Source organism: Falco naumanni, chromosome 7 (genome assembly GCF_017639655.2).
Source record: "Falco naumanni isolate bFalNau1 chromosome 7, bFalNau1.pat, whole genome shotgun sequence".
Taxonomy (NCBI): Eukaryota; Metazoa; Chordata; class Aves; order Falconiformes; family Falconidae; genus Falco; species Falco naumanni.
Genome location: NC_054060.1, coordinates 52150668 through 52176282, shown reverse-complemented (window position 1 = coordinate 52176282; position 25615 = coordinate 52150668). Strand labels below are relative to the sequence as shown.

General features: G+C 45.2%; 1 protein-coding gene across 1 annotated transcript in view; it reads left to right on the top strand.

The window, feature by feature from the left end:
* GALNT16 (polypeptide N-acetylgalactosaminyltransferase 16) overlaps window positions 1-25211 on the top strand; it is a 77390-nt gene extending 52179 nt beyond the window's left edge. Inside the window, exons 7-15 of the mRNA XM_040601897.1 lie at window positions 1508-1595; window positions 2504-2588; window positions 3622-3725; window positions 7976-8102; window positions 9058-9150; window positions 11339-11422; window positions 12452-12593; window positions 13974-14090; window positions 21396-25211. Of these exons, the coding sequence (XP_040457831.1) occupies window positions 1508-1595; window positions 2504-2588; window positions 3622-3725; window positions 7976-8102; window positions 9058-9150; window positions 11339-11422; window positions 12452-12593; window positions 13974-14090; window positions 21396-21533 (978 nt within the window). The 3' untranslated portion in view covers window positions 21534-25211. The remainder of the gene's footprint in view (window positions 1-1507; window positions 1596-2503; window positions 2589-3621; window positions 3726-7975; window positions 8103-9057; window positions 9151-11338; window positions 11423-12451; window positions 12594-13973; window positions 14091-21395) is intronic.
* Window positions 25212-25615: the final 404 nt, after the last annotated feature.

The window sequence follows — 25615 nt, the reverse complement described above, 5'->3', positions numbered from 1 at the left end:
GCAAAGGATCGACGTGAGGCTGGAAGAGTGAAAATGAGACAGGAATATTAGTAGCTGTCACCCTGACTGCACTGTAGGGCTGGAGGGGGAGACCTACAGCTCTGCTGTAAGAGCAGAGTATGGAGAGGTGATGGGAGAAGTCACAGCCGTGCTTGCAAGTGGCTGGGATTGATCCCATGGAGTAATGGGCCCCTGGAGAGGGGTGGAGGCTTTAATGCTGCCTTGTATTCATGTCTGGTTGGCTTAATATGAGGGAGCAGAAGAAGGTGAAACTTCAGAACTGATGATTTAAAAGCTCTGCTTTTTATTCCTGCTCAATAAATCCTCCATCTTGGAAGCCCATAGGTGTTCACTTTACTAATGCTCTTAAGTCAAGCTGCAGCAGCAGCAGCAAAAGGTCCTTAGGCAGAAAGGACCTCAGTAGTTTCTTCAGGGAAGGATCTAAGCTGCAAAAGCTTGGGTGCTGACTCCTGTATTATTTAGTGAGAAGATTTCAAGTCAGCCTATTTCTGACCTACTTCCTATGTTTCTGATGTGCATCGTAGTTCAGATTTCAGTCTTGCCCTACCCAGTCCTAGCATTGACTGGCTGGAGCACCAGGCTGTAGGTGGGTGCTGGGGGTGCTCAGGCTGGGCAGACATACTCTCACTGTGCAGCCATCGCAGCACGAAGGGCAATAAACATGAATGTGAGCTCTCGCCTGGGATGTACTGTCCTGGCCAAGTGTGCTACAGCAGCAGGAACTGTTGCAAAGCATAAAATGAAGGTTTGATTGGAAGGCCATTGAGACTGAAGCTGTCTGATAACAAGATGTTGCTTCTGGCATTGCTGGCTGTGTTTCATCATATATTTCAGTTATCACAAGACTGTCTTTAATGCCCTGTCTTGTGATGTTGAAAAATTGTTATAATCTCAACTTCTACTTACTAAAAGGATTGCAAAGGAAAACTGTAAATATCTATACCTCTTAATGGCAATGAAGTACTCCAAATATCTTAGTATTATAATATTTTTTCAGTTTACACTATGATTTTTAAGTGTGGGGTCTTGATTCATAGCACTTGTTAGGAATATGCTTTATTAGGGGATTCATAATTTCTGGCTGATGATAATTAGTTAATTCAAGGATGGCTGAGCAGAAGGTATGCTGTCAGTAGACAGCAAAAGGAAGCGCAAAACCTTTGGGACAGTGGTTCATGCCCTGTGACTTGGGCAGGAAATAAAGGCCTGTTTCTTAGCAGCACCCCTGGGTGTTGGGCTCCCAAGCTCTGTTCCCCACATTCATGGCGTGCAGTTGGCTAGTACCCACCATCTCCGTGTTTGGATGCAGTGGCCAGGGTTCCCTTGCTCAGCTACCAGAACTTTACTGGAGAAGCCAAATGGAGATTTACATGTGCAACATTCTGTTTTCTGATCTCTGGCAGCTTTGGCAACTTTCAAAAAAAGCAGAAAAGCCTGACTCCCACCCCTTCCCTCCCCCACTCCCCGCTTTCTTTCTTTCTCTCAGGATTATACACGCGTGGTGAGTCCAATCATTGATGTTATCAGCCTGGATAATTTTGCCTACCTGGCAGCATCAGCAGATCTGAGGGGAGGTGGGTATAATGAATGGCTTGTGTAAGTTAGGTCTGAGGGATGGTGTGTGAAAAATAATTGATGTTCTCTTCAGCTTCCCAAGAAAACAGAGTGATGATCTTTCCTGATGGGTTTTCTGTCCTCTTTTTCCTGCAACTTGAAAAGTCAGATCTTTTGTAAATTTAAAACAAAACCCAAGTAGTGTTTTTCTCTTGAGCTTGCATTGCTCTCACAACATTTTGAAATTTCAGTTAACAGATTAAAAATATCACCATGCCCTCCCTGCACTACATGTACACTGGAATCTGACAGGCATGGCATCTGAAAAGCATTTTCACCTCTCTCCTTGCAGGTGAACCCCCTGCAGCTGCTCCTGTGGTGACCCACAGTGCCTGGTGCTCTTCTCCCTCTTCTGTGGCTGGGGTTCACTACTGCACTGCTTGCCCGCCAAAGACTACTTGTTCTGAGGCTACCCTTAGCAATGGCATTTTGTTAGTGACTGTGCTGTGCTCAGCTGTCCACTACAGGCCAACTATAAGTAAATGGTAGCCTTGAAAGAGGTGATGGTGACAATGATTGCAGGCCTTTGTTCCCAGAATGCATCACATCCCACAAAGTCCTTTGATTAAAGCCTCATAACTTTGGCAGACAGGGAAGTGTAAGACAGACTGGCCAAAATGCAATTATGTCTCATATTGACAACACTTCCCTGGAGATGTGGAGTGAAATTAAGCAGAGATCTGTAATGCTAAGGGATGAGGAAGCCAAGACAGAAACTGGTGACTTCTACATTAAGATAGATTCTTGCCGTTTTGGGTAGTCTATAAGGGTGGTCAGGGAAGGAAAGTAGGGATAGCTTATGATGTAAAGGTGGAGACTATCGCTGAAGCTAGTGGAAAGACATCTGACGTGTATTTTTTCTTCTCAGGGTTTGACTGGAGCCTTCACTTTAAGTGGGAGCAGATTCCTATAGAGCAGAAGATGTCCAGAACAGATCCAACTCAGTCTATAAGGTAGCTGTATCCGATGAACTGTGTATAGCCCTCCAAATGCCTTTACTAAACCTTAACCTGTATGGCAAGGAGTGCACAAGGACTGCCATGCTGAGGACAAAAAGCCATAGTATTCACTTAATGATTATAAACTCTTCATGTTATTTTCTGAATGCATTGAGGTCTACCTACCCTAATTCTGAGAATATTACTCTCTGAATATTTTAAGAATACCAATTACATACTATCATAGGCTTGCAGGCATGCCATCTCTACAAGCCACCTCTTCTCCTATGTTTGTTTTTGTGATCTTCCTCACTCAACACTCTGAATGCCTCAGAAATCCCTTTGGGATTTTTTAATCACCTCTATCTTCCAGGTGAAGAATTAAGGAATGAAGCAGCTAAACAGTCACCCAGCAAATGTAAAGCAGACCTGGGAACTGAATCTTGCCTAGTAATTTGGACACAGAATTATCCTCCCCTCCTTAAATATGTGTGTCCAAAACCAGACTTTGTTGCCTGAAGTGCCAGCCTTGCTGCGGTCTGCATGACTCTGATGAATGTAGAATGTGACAAATCCTGGTATAAAAAGTTACAGTGCTTGTCTATATAGCCAGACAGTTCCCTGTTTGTAGCATAAAAGTATCACTAAATTCCTCCTTTGTGAGTCTCTGTTTTGTACTCCAGAAGCAACCAGCTTGCTAACAGCAGAGCAGTACATGCAGCAGTGTCTCTCACACTGTGTCTAGCTGGTAAACAGTCATCAGACAGTGCCCCTGTCATTCCTTCACACTGTGCATATTTGTATCAATTAAAAAGATAGCATTACTCATGTAGTGCTTGCAGGACCATCTAACAAAAGGCAGGATGATGATCTAGTGAGGGGGATCTCAGAAGGCTGCTGCAGGTTCACATCCCAGCTCAACTATTTTTCTCTTTTAAATGAGGTATAATTTGTCAGGCCTGGACGAATTGTTCCCCCTCTGAAATGAAGATGGTGGTGTTACATACATGTGTGAATATTGTGTATGGGCTTGTGTTTTCTTTTCCAGAACCCCTGTCATAGCAGGAGGCATCTTTGTGATCAACAAGTCCTGGTTTAACCACCTGGGAAAATATGATATTCAAATGGACATCTGGGGAGGAGAAAATTTTGGTAAGTTTAGGATGTTTGAGGGGAGTGACACACTAATGCAGAACCACTCCCCAGTCTTCATCGCCTGTCTTTTGAGAGATCTGATCTGCATGTTGATATAAGGCTAAGGACATGGTCAGGTAATCCCCATGTCGGTCAGAATTTTATCACTGTCAGCTTTGTCCAAAGTAGATGGAGGCTTTTTGCGATCAGGGCTATCGCTCTCTTACAGGCATAAGCACTATTATACAGGTGCTCCAGCAGTACAAGTAAGAAAGAGGAACCTCCTGATAGTTAAATTCCTGTTTGTTTTTGGAGAATATTCCTCCAGTCCTTCACATGACAATCTGTGTTGCCCCAGCTCTGAAGTCGACAGTCACTCCTATGTTCTCTTCTTATGCCTGTTCCTCTTTCCCAGATAAGTCTGAATTACTTTCCCAGCTTGATAGGTCAGAAGGATATTTTTCTTAATAAAACAACCCTCTTTGTAAGTGGAATTTGGGTACAAAGAGTTTCAGAATGCAAACATTTAGAAGCAGACTAGGACATCACAAACATCTGAGGAATTCAGAGGCCAAGGGTAGTCTGTCCACTCAAGTGCTGTTATCTTACAGGACATGGTACTTGTACTTAATGGTGGCACAGATATTCCAGGCATCTCTCTTTGCCCTGTGTGAAGGGATGCTTCAATGTCACCAGATGTTAGTGGCGAAAGTAAGGAGAGTATTGAGAAGAGGTTCATGGACACCTCACATATTTGGCACATTTGTTTAGAAATGATGCAGGTGGAGCCAAAGAGATAAATGCCTTACTCTGTTTTGCAGTCAACCTAAATAGACTTTTCTTGGCTAGCACTGTAAAAAAAATTATTCTGTTTCTACAGCTTCCATAAATGTCACAATTTGTACATAAAACCCATTAAAGAAGAATTTATATGGTGTTTTCTAGCACCTGGAGGACCAATTAGAAAGAAAGAAACAGTCAGGAAGAGGAAACTTTTGTTTCTCTGAATACAGCAGGGACAGCTGCCTCTTTCAGAAATGCTCTCTGAAACCAGGAGATAATGTTTTTGGCTGATAACAGAATATCAAGGTACCACTTTTTAAAAACAAAATATCTAATAATGAGTGCTTGTGTTCTCTGTGTTCTGAGGTCTTGCTTCAGGTTAATGATATTCATGATATTAAAAAGAGATATTTAGTGGGGCTGGCTGTGCTAGTAGCATCATCTAAGCACTGTAGGCAGAAGTAACAGGCAGCCTTTACCCAGACATGAAGATCCCCTGTCCTGTGTCCCTCAGACTCCTCTGCACAGACACACTCAGCTCTTTGCTGTTACCAGCCCTGCTCCAGCTGCAGAACCAGCCACTTGGCCATCCTGCCTTTTTTTGTTGCAGCCTCTGAGCTGCAACGGTGTAAAAGCTGTAAACCCCAAATACAGAGAAAGAATATTTCTCAGGCTTTTGGTTGTTTGCTTCTGCCCACCTTGAAGCCTAGTGTTGTCATTTGGTGCATATGTTGGTAGCTTGATGCTAAGCAGAGCTCTCTGCTGTATGTGGCAGTAAGTCACCTGTGCACCCACAGCCATTCTTGCACACACAGCTGATCGCAGCCTCCACAGAACTGTTTCATTCTCCTTCATGTTGCTCTTGTAAAGCCTGTCAGTGGCCAGGTACACGGGGCTTGCCAGTTCTGTCTTGCGTGGTTTCCCTGTATATTTGTTGTCTCGCACCACTTGTCCCTTGTCCTGCACCTCCACTCTTCACTTGAGAGAGCAAAGCTAAGTGCACAATGCTCTGTTAAATGCAGCCTGTCCCTGAGCCACGTTGCCGCACCACCACTACGAGGATGGCAATGGGAAGGTATTTTAAAACCAGAATGTACTACTTCTCTTTTTTAGAGCTAATTTTTTTTCAGCTCTTCAGCATAATGTGAGGCAGTAAATCAACCAGTGGCTTCTACATTGATCCTGCTGCTGTTGCATGGCAGAGGGGTAGAAACCAACCTGTATTTGACAACTAAAAATATTAATTTTCCTTGAAATATCCAGAATGGTTAATTTACCCTCTTAAAATCCAAAAACTTTTCCATACTTAATTTTAATATAGATTTTGTTATTAAGGAAAAATGTTTATAATGTTCCGAAACACTATTTTTACTACAAATTGCAATTCTGAGTGGAAAGGAACTGTTTGGATAAGGTCACCATTTGCAGATGAGGTGGGAGAGTGGTTCTGACTAATTTGGGTGGGTGAGATGGGACATTCCCTGCCCATGAAGGCAATTTTTAATAAACTACTTCTTTGAAACTTTTTTCCTGTGAGGAAATAGGATAAAAGAATGTATGGGAAGGGCACAGAGCCAGGCAAGCTCTACACACACAGCAGGTACATAGAAATGATCAGGCAGCAATTACCAGCTGCCTAAATATCCTTCCAGCTGGATGTGAGCTGGTAAACCCCTTTTTTTCCACTGTGACAGGGAAAAGCCACAGTGATTAAGTAATTTAAAACACATATGGACTAGGTCATGTCCTGGAAAATATACAGCAAAAAGTTCTGCTATGCTTTTCATCATAGGGTGGATGAAAGTCCTTAATAAGCTGTTTGATCTCCATTTTCTCTTCTGTGCCCAAAGCCTGCATTTTTTTGCCCCTTCTTTAAGGAATTCTGTCATTTACAAACCTGGACATGCAGTCTGTCTGTGTGCCTAAGATAGGCATGAGGAATCCTTTCCTGGGAAATGGGCATCGTTTGAAGTTACACATGCTAGATTTAGAGTTTTGGTTTTTGTTAAGGGCTGGAGTGAGTCAGAACCTCATTCCAGGAGAGCAAATACCAGCAGGACACACCACCAGACAGAACTTAAGTCTTGGCCTTTTTTTGTTGTTTTTAAAGTCCTTCCTCTCTTTGAAGCTGGAACTCCCTGTTGAAAAGAGATTGAAATAAAAACCTCTAGGGAAGAGTCAGGGACAGACAAGAGCTAGTAAGAAATGCCCCAAAATACAGTCTAATAAAATGGGGGTTTACTTAGAAGCTAGATTAAATACAACCACCTTTCCCAGGAGCTAGAGAGGAAAGCTATGGAGAAAGATGAAGTTTGGGAAGATGTTAGTGTGTGTACATGCTTTGAAACAGCTATTAGATCTGAATACCTAATTTTTTTTTAATTTCTAAACATCAGTCCCATGATTTAAGCATTACTGGAGGGAGATCTCAACTGAGTAAAGTTTTTGAAGTAATTAGTCTACACAATCTGAAGCCTTTTTGGTAAGGACTACCAAACTACTCAGCTAATTTTCATTTTTCTTCTTCCTTCTCTTCTCACTACCACGTGACACACAAGTGGAAAACCCCTCCTCCAGTGTGGAAGTGATTAAATTTGCGAGGACGGACCTGTAAGCTTGAGCAAGGTCATATCTCTTCCGTAATACAAATAAGTGCCTGTACATCAAAGCTTCTGTTCTTCTAATCCTTTAACAAAATGTTGAGTTAAGCTTCAGGACCAGCGGGATTTCTTCAAGTAGCAGGATTCTCTCCGTATTTTTATAGTCACACTATTAGACTGATATCTGCTTTCAGTAGCTCCTGCAGCAGAGGCAAGTGGTGACAAACTAACCCAGTCATCCACTTTTTTTTTTTTTTTTTTTAATTAACAGAGCTAAGCAGAACAAGAATAACAAGATATTGTAGGGTAGATAACATGGAGATATGAGGTAGAGGACTGTGCTCTAGACATTGAGTTACTCCCTACGTCCTCATCTTGTCTTCTTCTTTCTCGTTGTCTCCTAAATTACTTTTCTTCCTCATGATTTGCTTTACACAGTAAATTCTTCTCTTTCTTTTTTTTTTTTTTTTTTTTTTTTTTTCCCCCCCCCCCATCCTTGTGCGGGGATGTAATGTTACAGCAGTCCAAAACAAGGTGGGAGTGGGGGTGATCTCAGCGTTGCCAAATGCCATCCTGAAGGCCTGACAGCAACCACAAAGATCTGGTCAAAGGGAAAGGTGTCTCACTGAGATGCTCAGGTGACCAAAGAGAGGAGTGGGACTGGAGGAGGCTAGGAAGCCTCCAAGCCACAAGGTTTGCCTCCATTTTAACGAAGGGAGGACAGTTTTTCTGCTCTCACCATGGCATCACTCCTCCTGGTTTTGTTATTGCAGGCGATACATGTAGAGCAGAGGAGCAGAGTTTTCAGGCACACTGCTGAAGTTGCCCTTCTTGGAAATGCTTCTAATCTGCCTGCAGCTGTGTGACTCTTGGGGTCTCTTCCAGAACTCTCTTTCCGAGTGTGGATGTGCGGTGGCAGCTTGGAGATTGTTCCCTGCAGTCGAGTGGGACACGTGTTCAGGAAGCGTCATCCCTATGACTTCCCTGAGGGCAATGCATTGACTTACATCAAGTAGGTGTTTGGTAGTGCCTGGTGGCAGCCAGGTCACCTTGATGTTGGGCATGTCTAAATAAGCCTGAATTCTTTGTTGTCTTTCTGCCTGATGACAGAGAACAGCTTGTGGCTGAGCATTTGTTCTCAAGGGAAGGATGAATTGCTTTTTTCTGTGAACAGAACTTGTTCCCTTCTCTGTTGTTTCTATTGGTGCATCTTCTTCTTTCTCAGTCTGCAATGGAGGCAGGGAGCAGTACCCCAGAGCGACCCTGGCCATTTGTGGATAGTGCCCTATGACATGTGCCTGTGTATCAGCAGTCCTCAGTCATCTCTGTTGTCTCTGAGCTGCTTCTGAGTCCAGAGATCCTACTGAGCTGTATGTGCTCTGAGACAAGCCCTAAGGACAACTTCCACTGCTGGACAGATGGGAAGAAAAAAACCAGATGAGACAAAGTGCTTCACAGGGAGAGTGGTTAAGCACTGGCGCAGGGCCCCAGAGGGTGGTGAACTCTCCATCTCTGGAGATTTCAGAACTTGACCAGACAAGACCCTGAATGACATGACCTAACCTGAAGCTAGTCTGCTTTGGGCAGGAGGTTGGATCAGGTGATACCTGGAGGTGTTCGCCAAGCTGAATTATTCCATGGTGTTATGCTAATCTGGTGAAGGGGATACTGTAAAGTAGGATGATGGTGACAGTCAGTCCAGGTGTCTCTGCAGAGGGAGTAAATGTGAAAAAATCATGGTAAACTATAGCTGTTAAAATTTTAACTTCTGAACTGAACTATCCTTGCAAGGCTTTGTAGACTTTCAGTCTGTATCCATCCGTGTTGAACATTGTGTTTCATGTTTGAGACTGCCCCCCACTCCCCCCTGGCAGACAGGCCTTGGGTCTGCCCAGCCAGTGCCTGCTTGCTGGGAGGGCAGGTTCTCCAGCAGCACTCAGCAAAGCATCTCCTCAATGCCCATGCAGGAACACCAAGCGCACAGCAGAGGTGTGGATGGATGAATACAAGCAGTACTACTATGAGGCCCGGCCATCTGCCATTGGGAAGTCATTTGGAAGGTAAGCTGCCCCCAAACCTTGGTAGGAGGGCTCTGGTGAGCCCCTTGCTAGCAATAAATAGGTTTGGGATCTTCTCTGGTGCTAAGTGTGGGAAACAGAGATGCTCTGAATATAGCTGGCTTGCCAGGGATGTTGCAGCTTGAGTGTCTGGCTAACAAAGTTTGATTCTAATTCACTTTATATTTCCCCGAGTAACCCTGCATAAATCATTTGTGAGCAGAAGGCTGAAGGGATCTGTAATGAGTCAATTACAGATTTATTAATCCATTACAGAATTAAAATCTACCATTTTAAGTGGGTAGATAAGAATATTTTCTAACACCACATGCAGCTGCTCTGAAAATGTGAACTATGCATAGCAGAGCTTGATCCAAAGTTCCTGTGTGGATACAGAATCCTGGGGCAAGCATAGCTACCTGGCAGATGGGGCAGGTTGCACTTGGTGCACTCCCCTCCTTCCTGATGAGGAATGGGTGGTTTGCCTGGTTTGTAGGGCAGGAGAGAGCATGGCCAATAGTGAGACATCTCATTTAGAAACACAGTCTGATTGTGACTTGTCTCCAGCACCTGCTGAGCCCACTTCTGTGCAGAATTGTGCTCCTTACAGCACCTTTGCTAAAGCTGTCTCCAGTCCACGTGGGATTCACTGTTACGGGCTTAAACAGTCTTTGTGACCCAGGAATCAGTGATGGACACCAGAACCTGGGATGAGAGAAGAGCTTGCTTTCTGTGCTAACAAACCCCTATGACTCCCAAATAAACGTAAAAAATCCCAGGAATGATATGTATCTGTGGGTTTTATCTGCCTGTGAACAAGCAACTATTGCTGTATCAGCGTAAGGACTTGGCAAATGCAGTTGTAACTCAAATGTATAGCTATGGGCACTGGTTAATGATGTGTCTCCTGGTTATTTGATGACAAGCAGGTTTGGTCTGACCCACACACACTTTTTTTTGTTGTATATTGTGCTTTATTATCATGATGCATTACATATTTTAGTACAAATAGCTTTGCCTACTTAGTTTATCTGTCCTTGAGCTGACTGCAGCAGCTGAGCTGGGGCCAAATAGCAAGTAACCCTGCTGCTTGCAAAGGAAACCAGACCATTGCATATTGGACACGGATAAATTGCTTATGTATTTTAGGGGCAAAACCTGCAGTTCTTGTTCACCCAGACTTCCTAGCAGCTTTACTGGTAGCATTGGCTGAATAAGAGCTGGAGCAGAGCTGTAGGGTTTTATTTCAGGTAATTTCCTGACCTGTAGTAACAGCCCTGTGAACCTGCATTAAAACCAGAGTTTAGAATGCAAATGCCTTTGACACCATCACTGTCAACTGGGCCTAAAATGGACCCTCCTTCCCCACAATTTTCATGTGAATATAGGATCTAAGTACATTCTTCTGAGGGTGTGGGCAGTATGATGGCCTCTGTGGGCTGAGGGTGGCAAGGAGCATGGGTACAGTTGAAAGTGCTTCCCAACAGACCCATACAGTGTTATAGCTTGAAGAGGAGAGTCCCTAGTGTCACTGCTCAGCAGGACTCCTTGAGGTAAGTCCTCTTCTTCAGCCAGCTAAAGCCAAGCAGATCAGCAGTGGGAGGACTGCTGCAGCAGTTGCTCAGACGTTAATTTTCTCCTATACCCCTCCCATTTCCCCAAACTGCTTAAGAGCAAATAATTATGTCCTTTAGGTCTGAAACCCCACCTGAACCTAGAGCTGCTGCCATGAGCTAGAGATGCGCTCTAGCACACACAGATTAACTGTTTGTATATACCCGAGCACAAACACTTTCTAGGCCTTTTCAGGAGCTGGTTGTTGTGCAGATTTCATGGTATGCCTCTACAGGGGCACCCAGAGGCAGAAACGCTTTCCTGGTCCTGCAGTAGTTTTACTGCAGTGTATTATCTAACACTGTAGGACCTGGGCCCTGCCGTCGTTCTGAGCCAAAGGAAGTGCAAGGTTTGCTCGCTGGAGGTGTTTGTCTTCCTTCTCTATTTCCTGCCACTTGCCTCTCTCCTCCTTTTCACCTCAGGTCACTGTTAGTGCTCTGAAACCAGCAACAGCTACGTGGGAGAATGAGTAATGGGAAAAAGTCATATAGTCTCCCTCAAACCTCCTGGCCAATCTTCACTGTTCCCCTCCCTTCTATTCACTGCCTTATCCTCAACAACCTGCCTGTGTTTCCAGTGTTGCAGACCGAGTGGAGCAGCGACGCAAACTGAACTGTAAATCCTTCCAGTGGTATCTGGAGAACGTCTACCCCGAGCTCAAGTGAGTCAGTTCTCTGCTTGTAGAAATGAAGTATCTGGGAGGTGGGTCACAATGAGAAGCCGAGCCGTGGCGGCAGTGGGCAAAAGAGACTTATGCCTGGAAAAGGCTTTCCTCTGTTCTTTTTGGTGAGAAATCTCCTGTGATTTCCTGGCTTGTATCATCACACCTCTGCAAAAGGTTGTTGCTCCTGCCTCTAGGAGCCCTGTGCTCTGCCCTACACAGTTGTGCCTCAGAGATGTGCAACAGTGGTGTTTTCAGAGGTGCGGGGTGTAGACAAGTGCCAGAGCATTACATCCCTCCCAGTTATGGCTTGGTCTCTGCCTGTTGGGTGCTCTGCCTGGAGGTACTTGGGTCAAGTAGAGCTGGACAGCCCCAGTGCAGAGGTGTGGGTGTTTCAGAGAAAGCCCTGATAGATGTGAGAACCAGCTGTGCCTGTGGCTTCCCCTGCCCTGGCTCGGGGTGCAGTAGCGTCGTATCATTGCTCTGCTGGGAGGTAGCCTGGGTAGAGCTGTGTTGTTAGCACTTGCTAGCTAACACACCCTGGCAACACGTCTTTACATCTCAGTCAAACAAAGTCTGTAACTAACGTGGGTCAAGGCTAAAACATCCAGCTGTAGTCTGGCCTTGACAGATCTTTCCTCTGTTGCTACCAATGAGACAGTGAATATGTGTTAGCACGGGGGGGCAGACTCTGGAAAAGGGGGAGGCAGAAACAGCATATATCAGTGTGAATATGGCTTTTTACTGGCAATGATCTTTTCCAGAAGAGACATCACACTAAACTGCTTGGGGTATACCGAAAAATCCTGTTATACCTCCTGAAACAAAAGGGTACCAGCCCTCTGACCAAGTTCTCCCTTGACTTCTGCCTCCTCCAGACGTTTCCAGTGGATAGCATGATATTGTTCATTTTCTGTCAAATAAAGGGGACTGTGTTACAGTGAGGGGCCAGTTATGCCCTTGTACGTGTGAAAGTGCTTTGGACATTTCTGTCTATGAAGCACCATGCAACTGTCATTTTACTTTAAGGATTCCTGAAAAGGAGTTGATTCCAGGAATAATTAAACAAGGAGGAAAATGCCTGGAGTCTCGGGCACAGGATACCACAGGGAATACGTTGGCTGGCATGGGAAACTGTAAAGGGACAGCGAACAATCCACCTGTCACTCAGGTAAGGCAAGCTTCAGTTTGGTGCTTTGCTCCTGCTTCTGCCCTTTTTATTACTTGAGAATGAAGAGGCATCTCTGGCCTTGGTGGGTTTGTACAGAGGTGAATGAACAAAGAATTTGGCCATGGCAATGATTTTAATGGTAAGCAGAAAAAGAAGCTATGCCCATCTCTGAGTTCTGTTGGCTCAACAGACCTAGCAGTCAGGTGTAGAGTAGGAAGATTTTCATCATTCAAAAGCAACAGTAGTGCTTGAATGCTCAGGGGTGTGACTAGTCCGTGCAGTAGGTGTGCAGCCAGGGTTTGAGTCACGTAGCTGTTCCCGCTCAGATCATTGCTTGGGTGTACTCTGCTTCATTGTCCAACCCATGAGAACTGGTCCTGGGGTATGTTTGGCTAGTACCCTGGCATGTAGTTAAGAGATTTTCCCAGGATCAGAAATGTGCCTTGGTCTGCCAGTTCAGCTGTAGCTGCGGATGGCTTGAATTGTGCTGTTTTGCAGATGCATTTCAGTATATAGCCCAAACAGAGTTTAAATAGCCAAGACCCAGCTGCAGTAATTTGGTGCAGCTCTCCTAACTGCAGCGGAGCTGTGCTAGTTTGTACCAGCTGAAGATCTGCACTCAGCCTCTTCTTTTGGTGACTGAAAGCAGCAGGGAAGCAGCCTGAGAAAGTTAAGGGTCACAGTAGGATATTTTATGCCAGAAAATACATATTCCCATCTGTTAACTGTTAGAAACTAGTTTGCAGCCAGCATTCAACATGCCATTTAATCTGACTCATTGTTCCATGTCATTACTGTTTGAAATCTCTGAAACTGATTGCATTTTATATTTCTTCCTTGGGGCAAGTATAACAATAATAGTTGATAGGGTTGAGTATCCATCTAGTGGAAGGAGGGAAAAATGAAGTGGCTTGTGCTTTATGTGTGCTGGTGATACATGTGAGTCCATGAGTATGCTTGCATGTGTTTTGCTTCGCTTGACAATCTGTGGGTCCCAGATACCTATTACAGAACATGTCCACTATGTAAAATACGCAGAAGCAATTGCATGCCATGTAAATCAGGGCTTGGGGTCCCCCCTGCTCTGTATGCCTGAATCTGTAAAGCTGCAGATCAGGGAGTTGCATGGGATCCAGGGTTAATCAGACAGCTCAGATGGTCAAGGGAGCCAGCTGCAGGCTTTGTAGTAGTCATGATGCACCAAGCCTGAGCATAAGCTTCTGATCAGGTGAAGACTTGCTGTAGTCTTCCCAGGGAGCCTTTGGTAAAGAGCTGAAGAAAGGATACAGGTTTTTGAAATATCTGATAGAAAAAACTCTTTCTCCCTCATCTGCTCACTCTTATGATCCTAATGGAACCTTTCTTTTTCTTATGCCAAAGGAGTGGGTTTTCAGTGACCCTTTAATTAGACAGCAGGACAAGTGTCTTTCCATTACCTCCTTCTCCACTGGCTCTCAAATCACACTGGAAGCCTGCAATCAGAAAGATGGCAGACAGGTAGGTACCTGTGCACCTGTTTTTAATCCCTTCATTGCCACATACCAGTGTTCCTACATCAGTGTAGCCTGCAGGGGAAAACCTAGTACTGTCAAAGTCCCGTCTGTATTCTGCGTCTCCTCTGGTGTGTTTCATAAGCTCGGATGTATGAGATTGCCGCGACCAAAGTGGGAAGTGCAGACCACACTAGTGTACGGGTGTCTGCTCTGCCTGGGCCCTCAGCAGCGTGGTTAGCTCTAGCTCAGCAGCACCCTGACTTTGCTCCTTGGGTACATTTATGTTCAGCCAGACTGGTGCATGGGTGGAGCACAGCATCAGAGAGGGGTAGATAAGCAGCAAATGCTTTGAGATACCCAAGGGAAGGGTGGTGAGTGCTGTCTTTTGTTTACTTATTTAGAAGTGAGAGAACTGTGTTCTTTGTGCTGTCTTTGGACATGTGAAAAGACCTTTAAAACTGAGTGGGTGCAACTCATATGAGAAATACCAGCTGACATAAAGCGCTGTATGTTCTACACAAACTGCTCCCTGAGGAAAAATACACAGCAACAGTGTTCCCCACAAAATGCAGCTCTGTGACTCTTATGCTGTCTCTAAGATGGACATGCCTGATCTGTCAGGACACATAAGTCATTTTACCTTACAGCACTAGGTAAGAGATGGCCTCTGCAATGGCCCCAGTGCCCTCACAGAGATGCGATGTGCCTTTTTACCAGAACTGGGCAAAACACAACAGGTGACAGCACAGCACTAGCAGACAGTGGACTGGGCTTGTTTCATCTCTAGTTCCTGTGCTTCCCTCTAAACCAAGAAAGAACAAGTCTTCTGTCATCTAAGGCTATGCTGTGACTCTGTGTTTTCTGGCACTTCTATTTTTTTGATAGCCCAAAGCCAGGAGACAGCTCAGCTTGCTACCAGACATCAACCAGCATCCTCTTCTGTTGGGTACTTTTTAATGCTACATGAATCTCTGAATTTAGTTCTTCCTGAAAGAAAGCACTGAAATCCAGTCTTGCGTGTTTATGGAAAGCCTGTGTAAACTTTCCTCTGGAGGGCTGGTTAGTGCAGAAATGTCCTGAAGAGTTGTCACCGTGAATATGCTGGGAAAACTCTTGAGTTCATATTAGCCTTGCAAGGATATCCTAGGTAGGCTGTGCTTGCCTGCTCCTTTTTCTTGTTAGTAATCACTCACCCCCTTGCTGTGTAATTAGGTCACTTCGCTTCTCCTTAGATGCCTTGCAGCATTTTCTTCCCTGGCAGCAGAGAGGACGCTAGCAGCTGCCAAAATCTGCTGTCTTTCACAGCCTCCCCTGTCATGGAAGCAAAAGGGTCTCCTGAAGCAGGGAGGAGTCCAAGCCCTACTAGCCAGAAGAGAGATTAATCCACGCTAACACAACCAAGCCCGTTCTGCTGCTGGAACAGGATTTATTGAGCCTTGATGTGTTGATTATATATAAGCTCATTTATAAAGACATGCACGCACACTTAAGGATGTGAGCTGTTGTTTTCCATTACCTTATGTGAACAAACTGCACTTAAATCAAGGACTTGACCTAGCAGATGATTTAGCCAACTGACTGTGAGCAAGGATTTTGTTTAAGCATTTCAAATAATTAAGAGACTGATTTGAATCACAGCTGCCATTCCAAACTGCCTTGTGGCTGAAGGGATGAGGTGGGAGAAGTACATTTGAATTTTAATCTAATTTGCATTTAAATCCTCTGAAATGTTGGGGGGTTTTTTGAAGTCCTGAACCCTCTTTTCAGATTTCTACTTATAAAGCCAGTTCTACTTGCAATGCTCAAGTTTGCTGTGTTCTTGAGGAATGTTGTTATGGTCCCTTCTTTCTATAAACACACCAGTAATTGTTAATACTGATGTTGGATTTTAATTAGCTAGAAGTCAGTCATCTTTGTAAACTATGCCATTCCTTCTCCTGATATTTGGGAGGTTGAGTTTTAAGGAGATAGCCACTACTGTAGAAACTTTAAAGAGTGAAATGAAAGAGTAAAGCTGGAGAGAACAAATTCTCCCAGCTGCCCTACAACTTGCCTGTCTCCCTGTGGGTACTGACAGCCCAAAGTGTGAGTGCTGTGGGGAGAGCAGTGTTTTCAAACTACTCGTGGGTGTAGCCACTCCTCAGTTCAAGGAGGCTTCTCAGAAAGTCAGACGAGCTGAGTGGGAGTGGAGGAAGCAGGGGGAGTTGAACTACTTCAGAGAGGTGGAGGTGACAAGTGGGAGCCCCGAGTAGGTGGTCTGAGTGGAAGGGAGTCAGCCTGGGCAGCATGCATCATACCTCTTCTCCTGAGAGGAGATGGTGGCATGATGAAAGCCCAGCTTGGGACATCTCTGGTGTCACTGTCATCAGAGGTCTGTGGTGGAAGACATTTGGACTTTTCTGATCCTGGATTTCATGTCTATGAGTTATGAAAAAATAAGATTTCTGACAAAAGGTGGGGCACGTGATGGCTTTTGTTTTAGTGTCACCAGATTGGATTGGTTAGATCCTTACGACAGCACCATTACAGTGCTTAAAGTTGCTTTCCACTTTCAAACATACTGAATTTGTGCCTGTGCTGCACAGCTGTTGTGTATTAAGTGTGTCTACAGGGTAGATAATTTTGTATCTATATGTAATACTCTAGCAGCAGCTTTACAGTATTATGAGCTGTGTCTAGCGCATTAATTCAAAACAAGTCTAGAAGTTTGCAAGTAGGAAGATATGAGACAATAGTAAAAATTTAGATAGTTTTTGGTTCTGTCAGACCATTCTCCCATGGGTTTAAAGGAACCAGGAACAAAATCTATTTGGCACCATGATCCCATTGATCATTCAACAGCAACAGCTGGCACTGCTAGCAGAAGACCAGCCAAGAGCTATTCTGCATAATCAGAACTAGATTTCAAACCAGATGGATGTTATCCATAATGTTATTTGGAGAACAGCATTTTTTAGTTGAATGCACAATAAATTATTGCCTTTAGCTTTCGTTTTGGCTCTGACTGACAGTGGGAGTGGTATTTTAATTTGTATTGTAGTGAGGACAAATAGAAGGCAAAGTGAGAGTCAGACACTAAAACAAGAGAAAGAAAATGAGAAACATTGGCACAGTATTTCCCAACAGAACAAGAAGCATGCTGAGAAATCCTATTAAACAGCCATATTTCATTAAAATGTGCTGAAGGAATGTGACCCGAGCCTGAAAATGAGGACAAGTTTTCTTGTGAGACAAACAGTATTTGAAATCCAGTGTGCCTTTGAATGTGATTGGGAAATTTTTCCCACCTTGCTTCTCAGTGTATCATATTGCCTGAAGTGCAGACAAATGCAACTTTATATACACTATCAGAAAAGAGGAGGAATGAAAACCTGTCTGTTCTGGAAGCACTTGACTCGGCATATTCATGACAATAACTAGGTAAAACAATATGGCAGTATGCCGTAGCTTGAAAGGAATTTTCAGGAGACAAGAGTTTCTCTCAGTTGTGATTCTTAGTTTTACAAATTTCAGTGCTCAAAGGGAGACAGTACTTGCTGAATGGTGTTGTGAGCTTTTCCACCACAGTCTGTCTGCTCATGTATTTGAAAGTTAGTGTTTGACACCTTCAACACCAGCTACAGGCTGCCCATGGCTCTGCAAATACATTCAATTACAACTTGCAGCATCCTTGGCCATTCTGGTTATCAGCTCTCCATACATATCTGTCCGAAGCATCTCAGTCCTAGTCAACAAAATCTGCTCTTGTCAGCTGTATTCCCTGAGCTTGGCCAACTCCACTACATTTTCAGTGTTACATCCTATTGTTAGGATCTTGAGATAAACCTTGAACCGATTGGATTGCTGGAGTTAAAAGAAAACTTTTGATTACCTTGAAGAATTACAGGGTAATTACTAGTGTAAACACCTTCAGCTCTTGTATATATTGGGTAGAAAAGAACTGGCTATTTCTGACTTTTCTCTTAGTAACTGTATGTGGAGTACTTCTATCCAGCCACCTCAAAGTACTCAGCAATGACAGATAATAAAGATGGGAAAAGAGCTTTACAAAAAAGTGGGGGAAAATTTGGTTAACATTGGGGAAGAGGATCAAGACACAACATTTTAAAGGAAATGTGCATTCTTTTTTTTTTTTTTTCCATCTCTACTCCAAACCTGTTGTGACCAGTACACTGTATTATCTCCATCTGCACAAGAAATAGAGACCAAGAAGGATTTTAAAGCCAAAATTTTTCAGATTGTGCAATGCTTATATCTTCGAAAAGCTTTCCTTCCAAGTACAGGCAAGTCATAAATCTGGGCATAGGAGAGGAGAGGACTCCCTGTCATGTTTGGCTGTGTATGCAGAAGATCTGCTGTGTTTGTTTTTCCTAAAGATGGGAATCATAATTGTCATTTAAAAGTTAGCTGTCCAGGCTCCCCTTGTGGTCTGTGGAGAAAGCTGAGCTCTCCCAGGTGCTTGTACCTTGCATCCCTCCATAAGTATGTCACCAGGTGACTGGTTTAGACCAAGTTGTCCAGCTCTGAGATGGCTGACGTTGGGAGATGAGCATCTTATCTCCTGTTCCCACCCATTCCTACTGCCCACCCTCCTCAAGGCTCGGAGATATGGTGTGTCCTTGCAGGGCTAGGTGTTGGACTGTCCTTGGTAATCCTGTGGCCTGACAGTCAGGCAGGGTGATCTTGTGAAAGGTTCAGGTGCATTCAGGGGAGTTGCTCTGGTATCTCATGGAGGGCAGCAAAAGAAAGGGTAGATTCCATCATTCCAAAAATATGATTTCCATTGAGATGAGGAGCCCTACTTCGGCTTTTATTGTCAGTGCAGTTTATAATAGCTCCATACACGGTACCTCCCTGCAGCCTGGATGAGCCTTACATTTGACTCTTGTCACCTTCTCAGTGTTCCTTCTGCCTCTTCCCCATCCTTGCCCCACTTTCTTTTGATCATAGGGATCTGGGGTGATGAAATGCTGGGCTATCCAGTGGTGTGGCTCACTGGGAAGCTGATTGATTTGGTGTAGTTTGTTAGCAGCAGAAAATGTGCTCTGGTAGATCTTTGCTGGTGTTCTGCTGTGTCTGTTGCTGTAGGCCCTCCCTACAGACATCACAGTGGGTACCTGCTCAGCATGGAGAGATGACATGGCAGCAGGTCTCTGATCTGGAGGAATTAACATGAGCGAGCCTCCCAGTGGTGCTAGTTTTCTCCTGAACAACTAGGGGGGGAGAAGACAAGCAGTGTCTCTTGGTAATTGCGCTGGTCCTCCATCTCAAATCTCTTAACAGCATACTCCTTTACAGCAGGGTCTTCTGGTGGGCTATGGGGTGTGTGGAAGAGACAAATGGCAGATGTTCTGTAGCACACATGCAGGGGAAGGTGAAGTCTGGGAATTCACAAGTGCAGAGAGGCAGGGAGAGGGTGGAGGGCAAGGAAGAGTTTCCCTTTGCACAGTAGGTGTGCTTTGGAGAAAGTCAAGAGGCTCTCTGCTGGAGTGTCTTTGACCCTGGGACACAGCGGTGAGGAGACTTGTGCAGATGTCACACCAGCTAGGCACAGTACGCTGCTTTCCAGTGGAGACGACCTCCTGCTTTCCACTCCATATCTTACAGCTGCTGCTTTATGGTATTAACTCTTCCTCAGCTCTTTGTGGAGAGACTTCTGCCAGATGAGAGCCAGGTGGCTCTGGGACCTGTGTAGGCAGGGGATCACAGCAGCTGGTGAGGGCATTGCAGTGCACAGACTGCTTTATATCTTCTTCTCCATCATCGCTACATTCCTCTGCCTCCTTACCTGTTAAAACCAGCTTCTTCCTGCTGCTCAAACAGCGGTGCACCTTCAGTGGTGTCCTGTCAGGCGGGGCGAGCAGTGCTGGCACAGTGGTCCTGCCTCTGGTTATTTAGTCTTGAAGGAATATGTGACACAGGAGCAACAGATTACTCTGGACTTTGCAACCGCCCTGCCCTCCAAGAAACATAACTAGCACACAGATCTAGAGGAGAGCTGCCAGCAATTTTTGCACAGAACTGGATATCTTAAACCACACAGCATATGACAATATTTGCTGTGTCACCCAAGGATTAAAATGTTGGTAGGTTTTGATGCTGTCCAAAGATTACAGGATATTTTTTATTCCTTTTGCACATAATTTCTGCAGTAGCCTTTTGGTCCATGAGTGTGTCAAGCTGTTTCTTTTTCTTCATCGGTCTCATGGGTTAGCCAAAACATCCTCATAATATTCCTTAGCTGTTTACTGACTGAGCACCCAGACCCTAATTCTAACTGGGTCATCAGTGTGACTGAAGAGGGTGATGGGAAAGTCTCCGGGTCTGGAGCACTCCATCCAATAACTAGCTGTGCCCCACTGGAGGGAAGTGGCACAGCCTCACCTGGGAGATCCCAAGTCCACAGACCCATTTCTGCTTTTTTCTCTTCACTAGTAGCCACAATGGGCCCAGTTCTGTCCAGCAGGGATGGAAGGTACATCCCTTTCCCAAAAGATTTTACAATTCAAAGTTAGGACATACGATTTGTTTCCCGGAAAGCAGCACAGCCAAAGTGGACCTTTAGGAAAGGGTTGTATCTGGGACCTTGTAGATATGCTCGGAGGGGAGCAGACCCGGAGGACAGCACTGCAGGAAGCAGAGCAATATGTACAGAGAAGCTATCAAATGGACACTTGCAAACTGAAATGGTGACGGGGCAGATAAGATTATGAAGAAGGACCAGCTGAGAAGGGTGCAGCGCTATGAGGAGCTTTCAGTGTAGTGCTGATAAAAGTATTGAATTTGATGAAAGAAGAGATGAGGAGATGTGGAAGAGAGATAGATATGATCTAATCAAGCAGCAAGGAGTGTGATTTTTGCTTTCTGTGGATGTATTGCTTTCCACATTGGGAGAGCTTTCAATGTTTTGCTTTATATGGATTGGAAAGAAACCATAGAAGAGTTTCAGGTTTTGACAGTATCTGGGTGCCTAGAGAAGCAGGACAAAGAATGGCAGGGAAACTGCGAACATAATATGCTTTTGAAAATGCTACTATTTGCTGATTTTTTGTGATGTTTGCCTTCTAGATGTTCCTGAATATCTAGCCTTATAATTCAACTAAACTCAGACTCCAGGTATCGTTACTGTTAATACAAGAAACCAGTGCTTTGGAGATATTGCCCATACCCAGATTTTCAGTCTTCCCAGTTGCTGGAGTTTACTTCAGGTTTATGCTCAACGTTTCTCCTTCAGGCAGCTCCTGAAGGAGAGGCACAATTTCATGGTTAAATGGAAGTAATAGCATGTTTCTTCTTTGTCTTCTCACAGAAGTGGAAGATGAAAGGCAGTTTCATTCAACACTTCGTCAGCGGTCTCTGCCTGGAAAACCAGACCAGGAGAGTGGTGACCAACCCTTGCCAAGCAGGTGTACCTGGCCAGCAGTGGGAGCTGCTACAAGCAACATGATGGTAGCACAGAGATCTCCTTGTTTCTCTGTGCATGAGACTTTGGGAACAGAGGGGGATTGGGAAGGGAGGAATGATTTTATATGTCTGACCCTAAGTGTTTTCATTGTGCCCATCAGCAAGCCACCATTTCAGCTGAGCACTTGGTGTTTTTGAGCTTTTCAAAGAAGCTGGGGGTGAGAGGGAGATGAGGAGAGTTGTTGAAATCTTCCCATCTGTTGTCTTAAGTTCTCCTTTGTAGCTGATGTCCATGCACAGCTGCACCTAGAGAGGAGGGAGGACCCAGCCCAATACCTGGAGTGACCAGAACTGCCTTGCAGCTCTCCCCATCCATTCCTTTCTCTGCACCCAGAGTCCACGACGATGCTTGTACAAACATTGGTAGCTCTTTGGCTTTCCTGGCTTTTCCCTCTAACATCATGCATCATTTATGCATGTGTGTGTCTCGGTGAGGACTGGCCAGAAGAAGAGTCACCATGATGAGTGAAAGGGCTGGAAAGGAACTAGCAGACCCCAGGAGCAGGTTTGTAACCTCTTTGTGATGGGCCCGTTCCTTCATCTGCCTGCAGTAGCCTCCCCACAGCCACATGGGCTGAGGTTTACACAATGCTGACAAGAGAGCTGGAAAAGGAACAATATGTTTTATCAGCATAACCAGGGGTTGTTTAGGGGACTATTCCCTGCTGAATTCCTGCTTTCAGTTTTTCACAAGTGGAAGGCTAGCCCTGCCTCCACAAGTGATCCAAGCCTGCAGGCAGCACAGCTGGACCTAGGTTCAGGGTACCACACTCCTGAAGAGCTGGTCAGAGATGGATGCCTATGGTTTAGGATGCTGGGGAAGCTGGGACCATTCTCTGGCTGCTCTTTCTCTGGTGCTACCAGACACTGCCCACTGCATCCCACACTGAAGGTGATGCACAGAGCTGTGTGGGCAACGCACACTGACAGTGCCGCTGCACTTGTCTCAGGCCTGTGGCAGGAGCCCTCCCAGTTCCTGGCTGTGAAAGGCAGAAGGGCACAGCCCCTATGTCATTGCAGGCTTCCCGCTGCCGGCTAGGCAAGAGCACAGCCCTCTTGCTGGCTCTGCAGGGCCCTTGTGAACACAGGGTGGCATGACAAGCCACCCAATCCTGCTGTCTAGTTGCTTTTTACCTGCTCTTAGAAAGAGGAGGCAAAAAGGCCTGGGACTGCTCCCATTGCAACACCCAGCTCTCCTCCCTGTAGGCACCCTGGGGAGGTTAGCTGGTGAAGCTGAAACTGCACCCTGCACAAATGCTGTCACAGTACAGGCCTGCCCTGAGAGATTGCTCCTTTGTGTTCTAGAGATACCAAAGACAGCTCTAGCTGGCATCCCAGTCCTGCTCCCAGTTACCAGTTGGCTGTAGCTGAGTGTGGGTTTTCAGACTTGCCAGGGTAAGTTTACCTATTCAAATTAAAAAAAAAAAAAAAAAAAAAAAATCCCACAACCTTACCTTTTCCTACTAGCTCTGTTAAATTCCCCTCTTGGACTGGGTTTTGTAAACCAGTCCTCTTCTCCAAGAGCCTAGCAGGGCAACCAGATGTGGGGCCACCTTCAGGAGGCAATTGATTGCCTGGATTCTTTCTGATCTGGTGTACAAGAAACAGGATGTTCATTTGGATTCTAACAGCTGGCTGCTTTTGATCATGTCTCTATCCCTTTTTAATTCTCTTTCCTAGCTTGGTATTAGCCCAAACAGTTGACAAAAGAACAGATACTGTTCTTCAAATGTTGCATGCGCTCAGAAGTGTTTGTGTGAGAACTGGAGGATTTGTTTTCTGTCCTCGGTTCTTTATTTAAAAACTAAATCATTCATATGGCAGGAGCTCTTTTCCTGTTTCCCCCTTCACTCTGACATCAGCTCACTATCTCGACACCAATTAACCAGATGAATGACCTGCCCAATCTGTGAAAACTCAGGAGGCTATTCCCTTTGGTCCCAAGCATACAGCATGGTGCAGCCACACTTCTGTGTGGCAAGAAGGGCACTGACTCTGCAGAGATTTCTCTTTTCCTGTATAGAATTGCTTTGGGCCTGAATGACGGAGGCCAGGAAAGAGCAGAGAAGGAAAGAAAATAGAAGGAACAGAAAGAGGGCAGGAAAGACAAATCCACTGGGGGAGAGATGCCATCCTGCTAGCAATTGCTTTTCTATACAAGAATATGCAGGAGATGCTGCTTCCAGAACAGCACCATTAGGCAGTGGGAGACAGGAACATTCAAGTTCTCACATACTTAGCTTGAAAAAACTTGATGCAAAGACAGATGAAAGGCCGTTGAGCAGGTACTGTACATAAGCTCTGTATACGATGAAGTGCTGAAGGGTTATGTATTTTCATCGAAATGCATCATAAGTGCACGATCTGAGCTTCCTTCATTTCACTCACCAGCAGCTTAAGGGTTGCATCTAACAGCATGTTCACTCCACCACCAGGTACTGCTTCCTTCCTCCTTGCTCCCACTGTGTGCGCAGCTTTCTTGCAGTTCCTTCTTCAAAACTGTGCTAGGAGTAGGACCCAGCTCCTCTACAAACAATTCTCATGACCTGCAGACCACAGAAGCTTTGCTCTCCAAGCTGTGGGCCAGCCCTGGTTCAGAGGGCTCGTGTCAGCACACTGGGTACTGCCCTTGACTTTGTGTTGGCTCCAATGCTGGAGGCACCTCCAACGCAGTGGAGGTACCTGGACTAGCTGTGCTGATCTGTGCCTCTCTCCCTACTGCTTACCGCCCGGCAGAGTGCGAGCTGGCCTCCGTTTGGGGCTGTGAGCTGGGGCAGCTGAAGACTGGACACTCTCCTTCTTCAGGTGCCCCAGCCTGGGGGAGAGAAGGGGAAAGGTAGACATATGCTAGATGTCAATAACTTAAAGTGCTCCTGGAGCTGGGGGCTGCCAGAGTCCTAAGTCTGTGGTTTTGGACATGTTCTCCTGAGGTCACTTCCCCACTGCTTACTCTGCTGTCAGCTAAAGCACTGCTCACAGGACCTCCCCGTAGGCCCAGTGCTGACATCCCCCCACATCATCTTCTGGAAGCCATTGGTTTTCAATGGATTTTAGCAGGTGCTGACAGGGAGGTGCATTACAAAAGGTTTTTTTTCAAGTGTGGGCAAACTAAGCTTCTCCTCAGAACAAAGTCTTGTCCAGATTCATTATTAACATACTTTCCACTTCCCCTGCACTGAAGAGAAGGAGGAACTGTGTTAATCTGCGTTTTTTTCCCCCAAGGTCCACGCAGTGCTGTGTTTTGGAACAGGACTCCAGTGGGGTTTTTGGAAGCAAACTGGCTGAGCCCTCAAATTTGGCCCAATGATTTGTGTCTTTAGCAGTCAGAAGAAGCAGCTGCTCGCCCTTGTTCCCCTGTTTACTTTAAACAGCCCCCTTGACTGTCAAGACAGAGCATTTGCATTGGTAATGCCTTTCAAGAAAACTGTTACTGTGTCAGATGTTTTTTCATGTGCTGTGAAACAGTGGGGGTTTATTTAAGGGGAGCTGAAACTGCTGTTGTAAGAAATAAATTTCAAAAGGTTTATTTTCCCCACTCACTTGTAAGTTGCACTTTGCCAGATGTAATTTATGTGGAGCCCAGATTTGTTTTCCCTTTTCTTGAAGAAAGCATGTGCCAGAATCTGTTTAATGCCTGGAATAAAATCCACTTTGAAACAAGTGTTTCAGCCTGGTTTTATTCCCCATTACTTCCTATTGGAAAAGAGACTCCATCCTTTCTTGCCTGTTACCTGTCTCTGTCTTTCACTGGGTTTGTCTCCCCAAGACATACATGCCCCAGTTCTTTGCACGGGTTCCTGGGTTGCTTCTAGGGGGATACTGCAGGAGCTGGTGGAGAGATTTCTAGGATACAGTGGCATATCAGTTGAAAATGACTGAAGAATCCCTCCTCAGCTGGCTAGGTGGGAAGGCATCCTTTCTGGCCAAAGTTAAGAACAGTTAATGGACTGGCTTTTACATGCTGAAAGAAATAGCTGGGAGTGGAGGGATTTAATTCTTCCCGTTACTCTCTCCTTGATCTTTTCTTCAGGCTATTGGCCTGCCTATTCCTTACCAAGCCTCCCC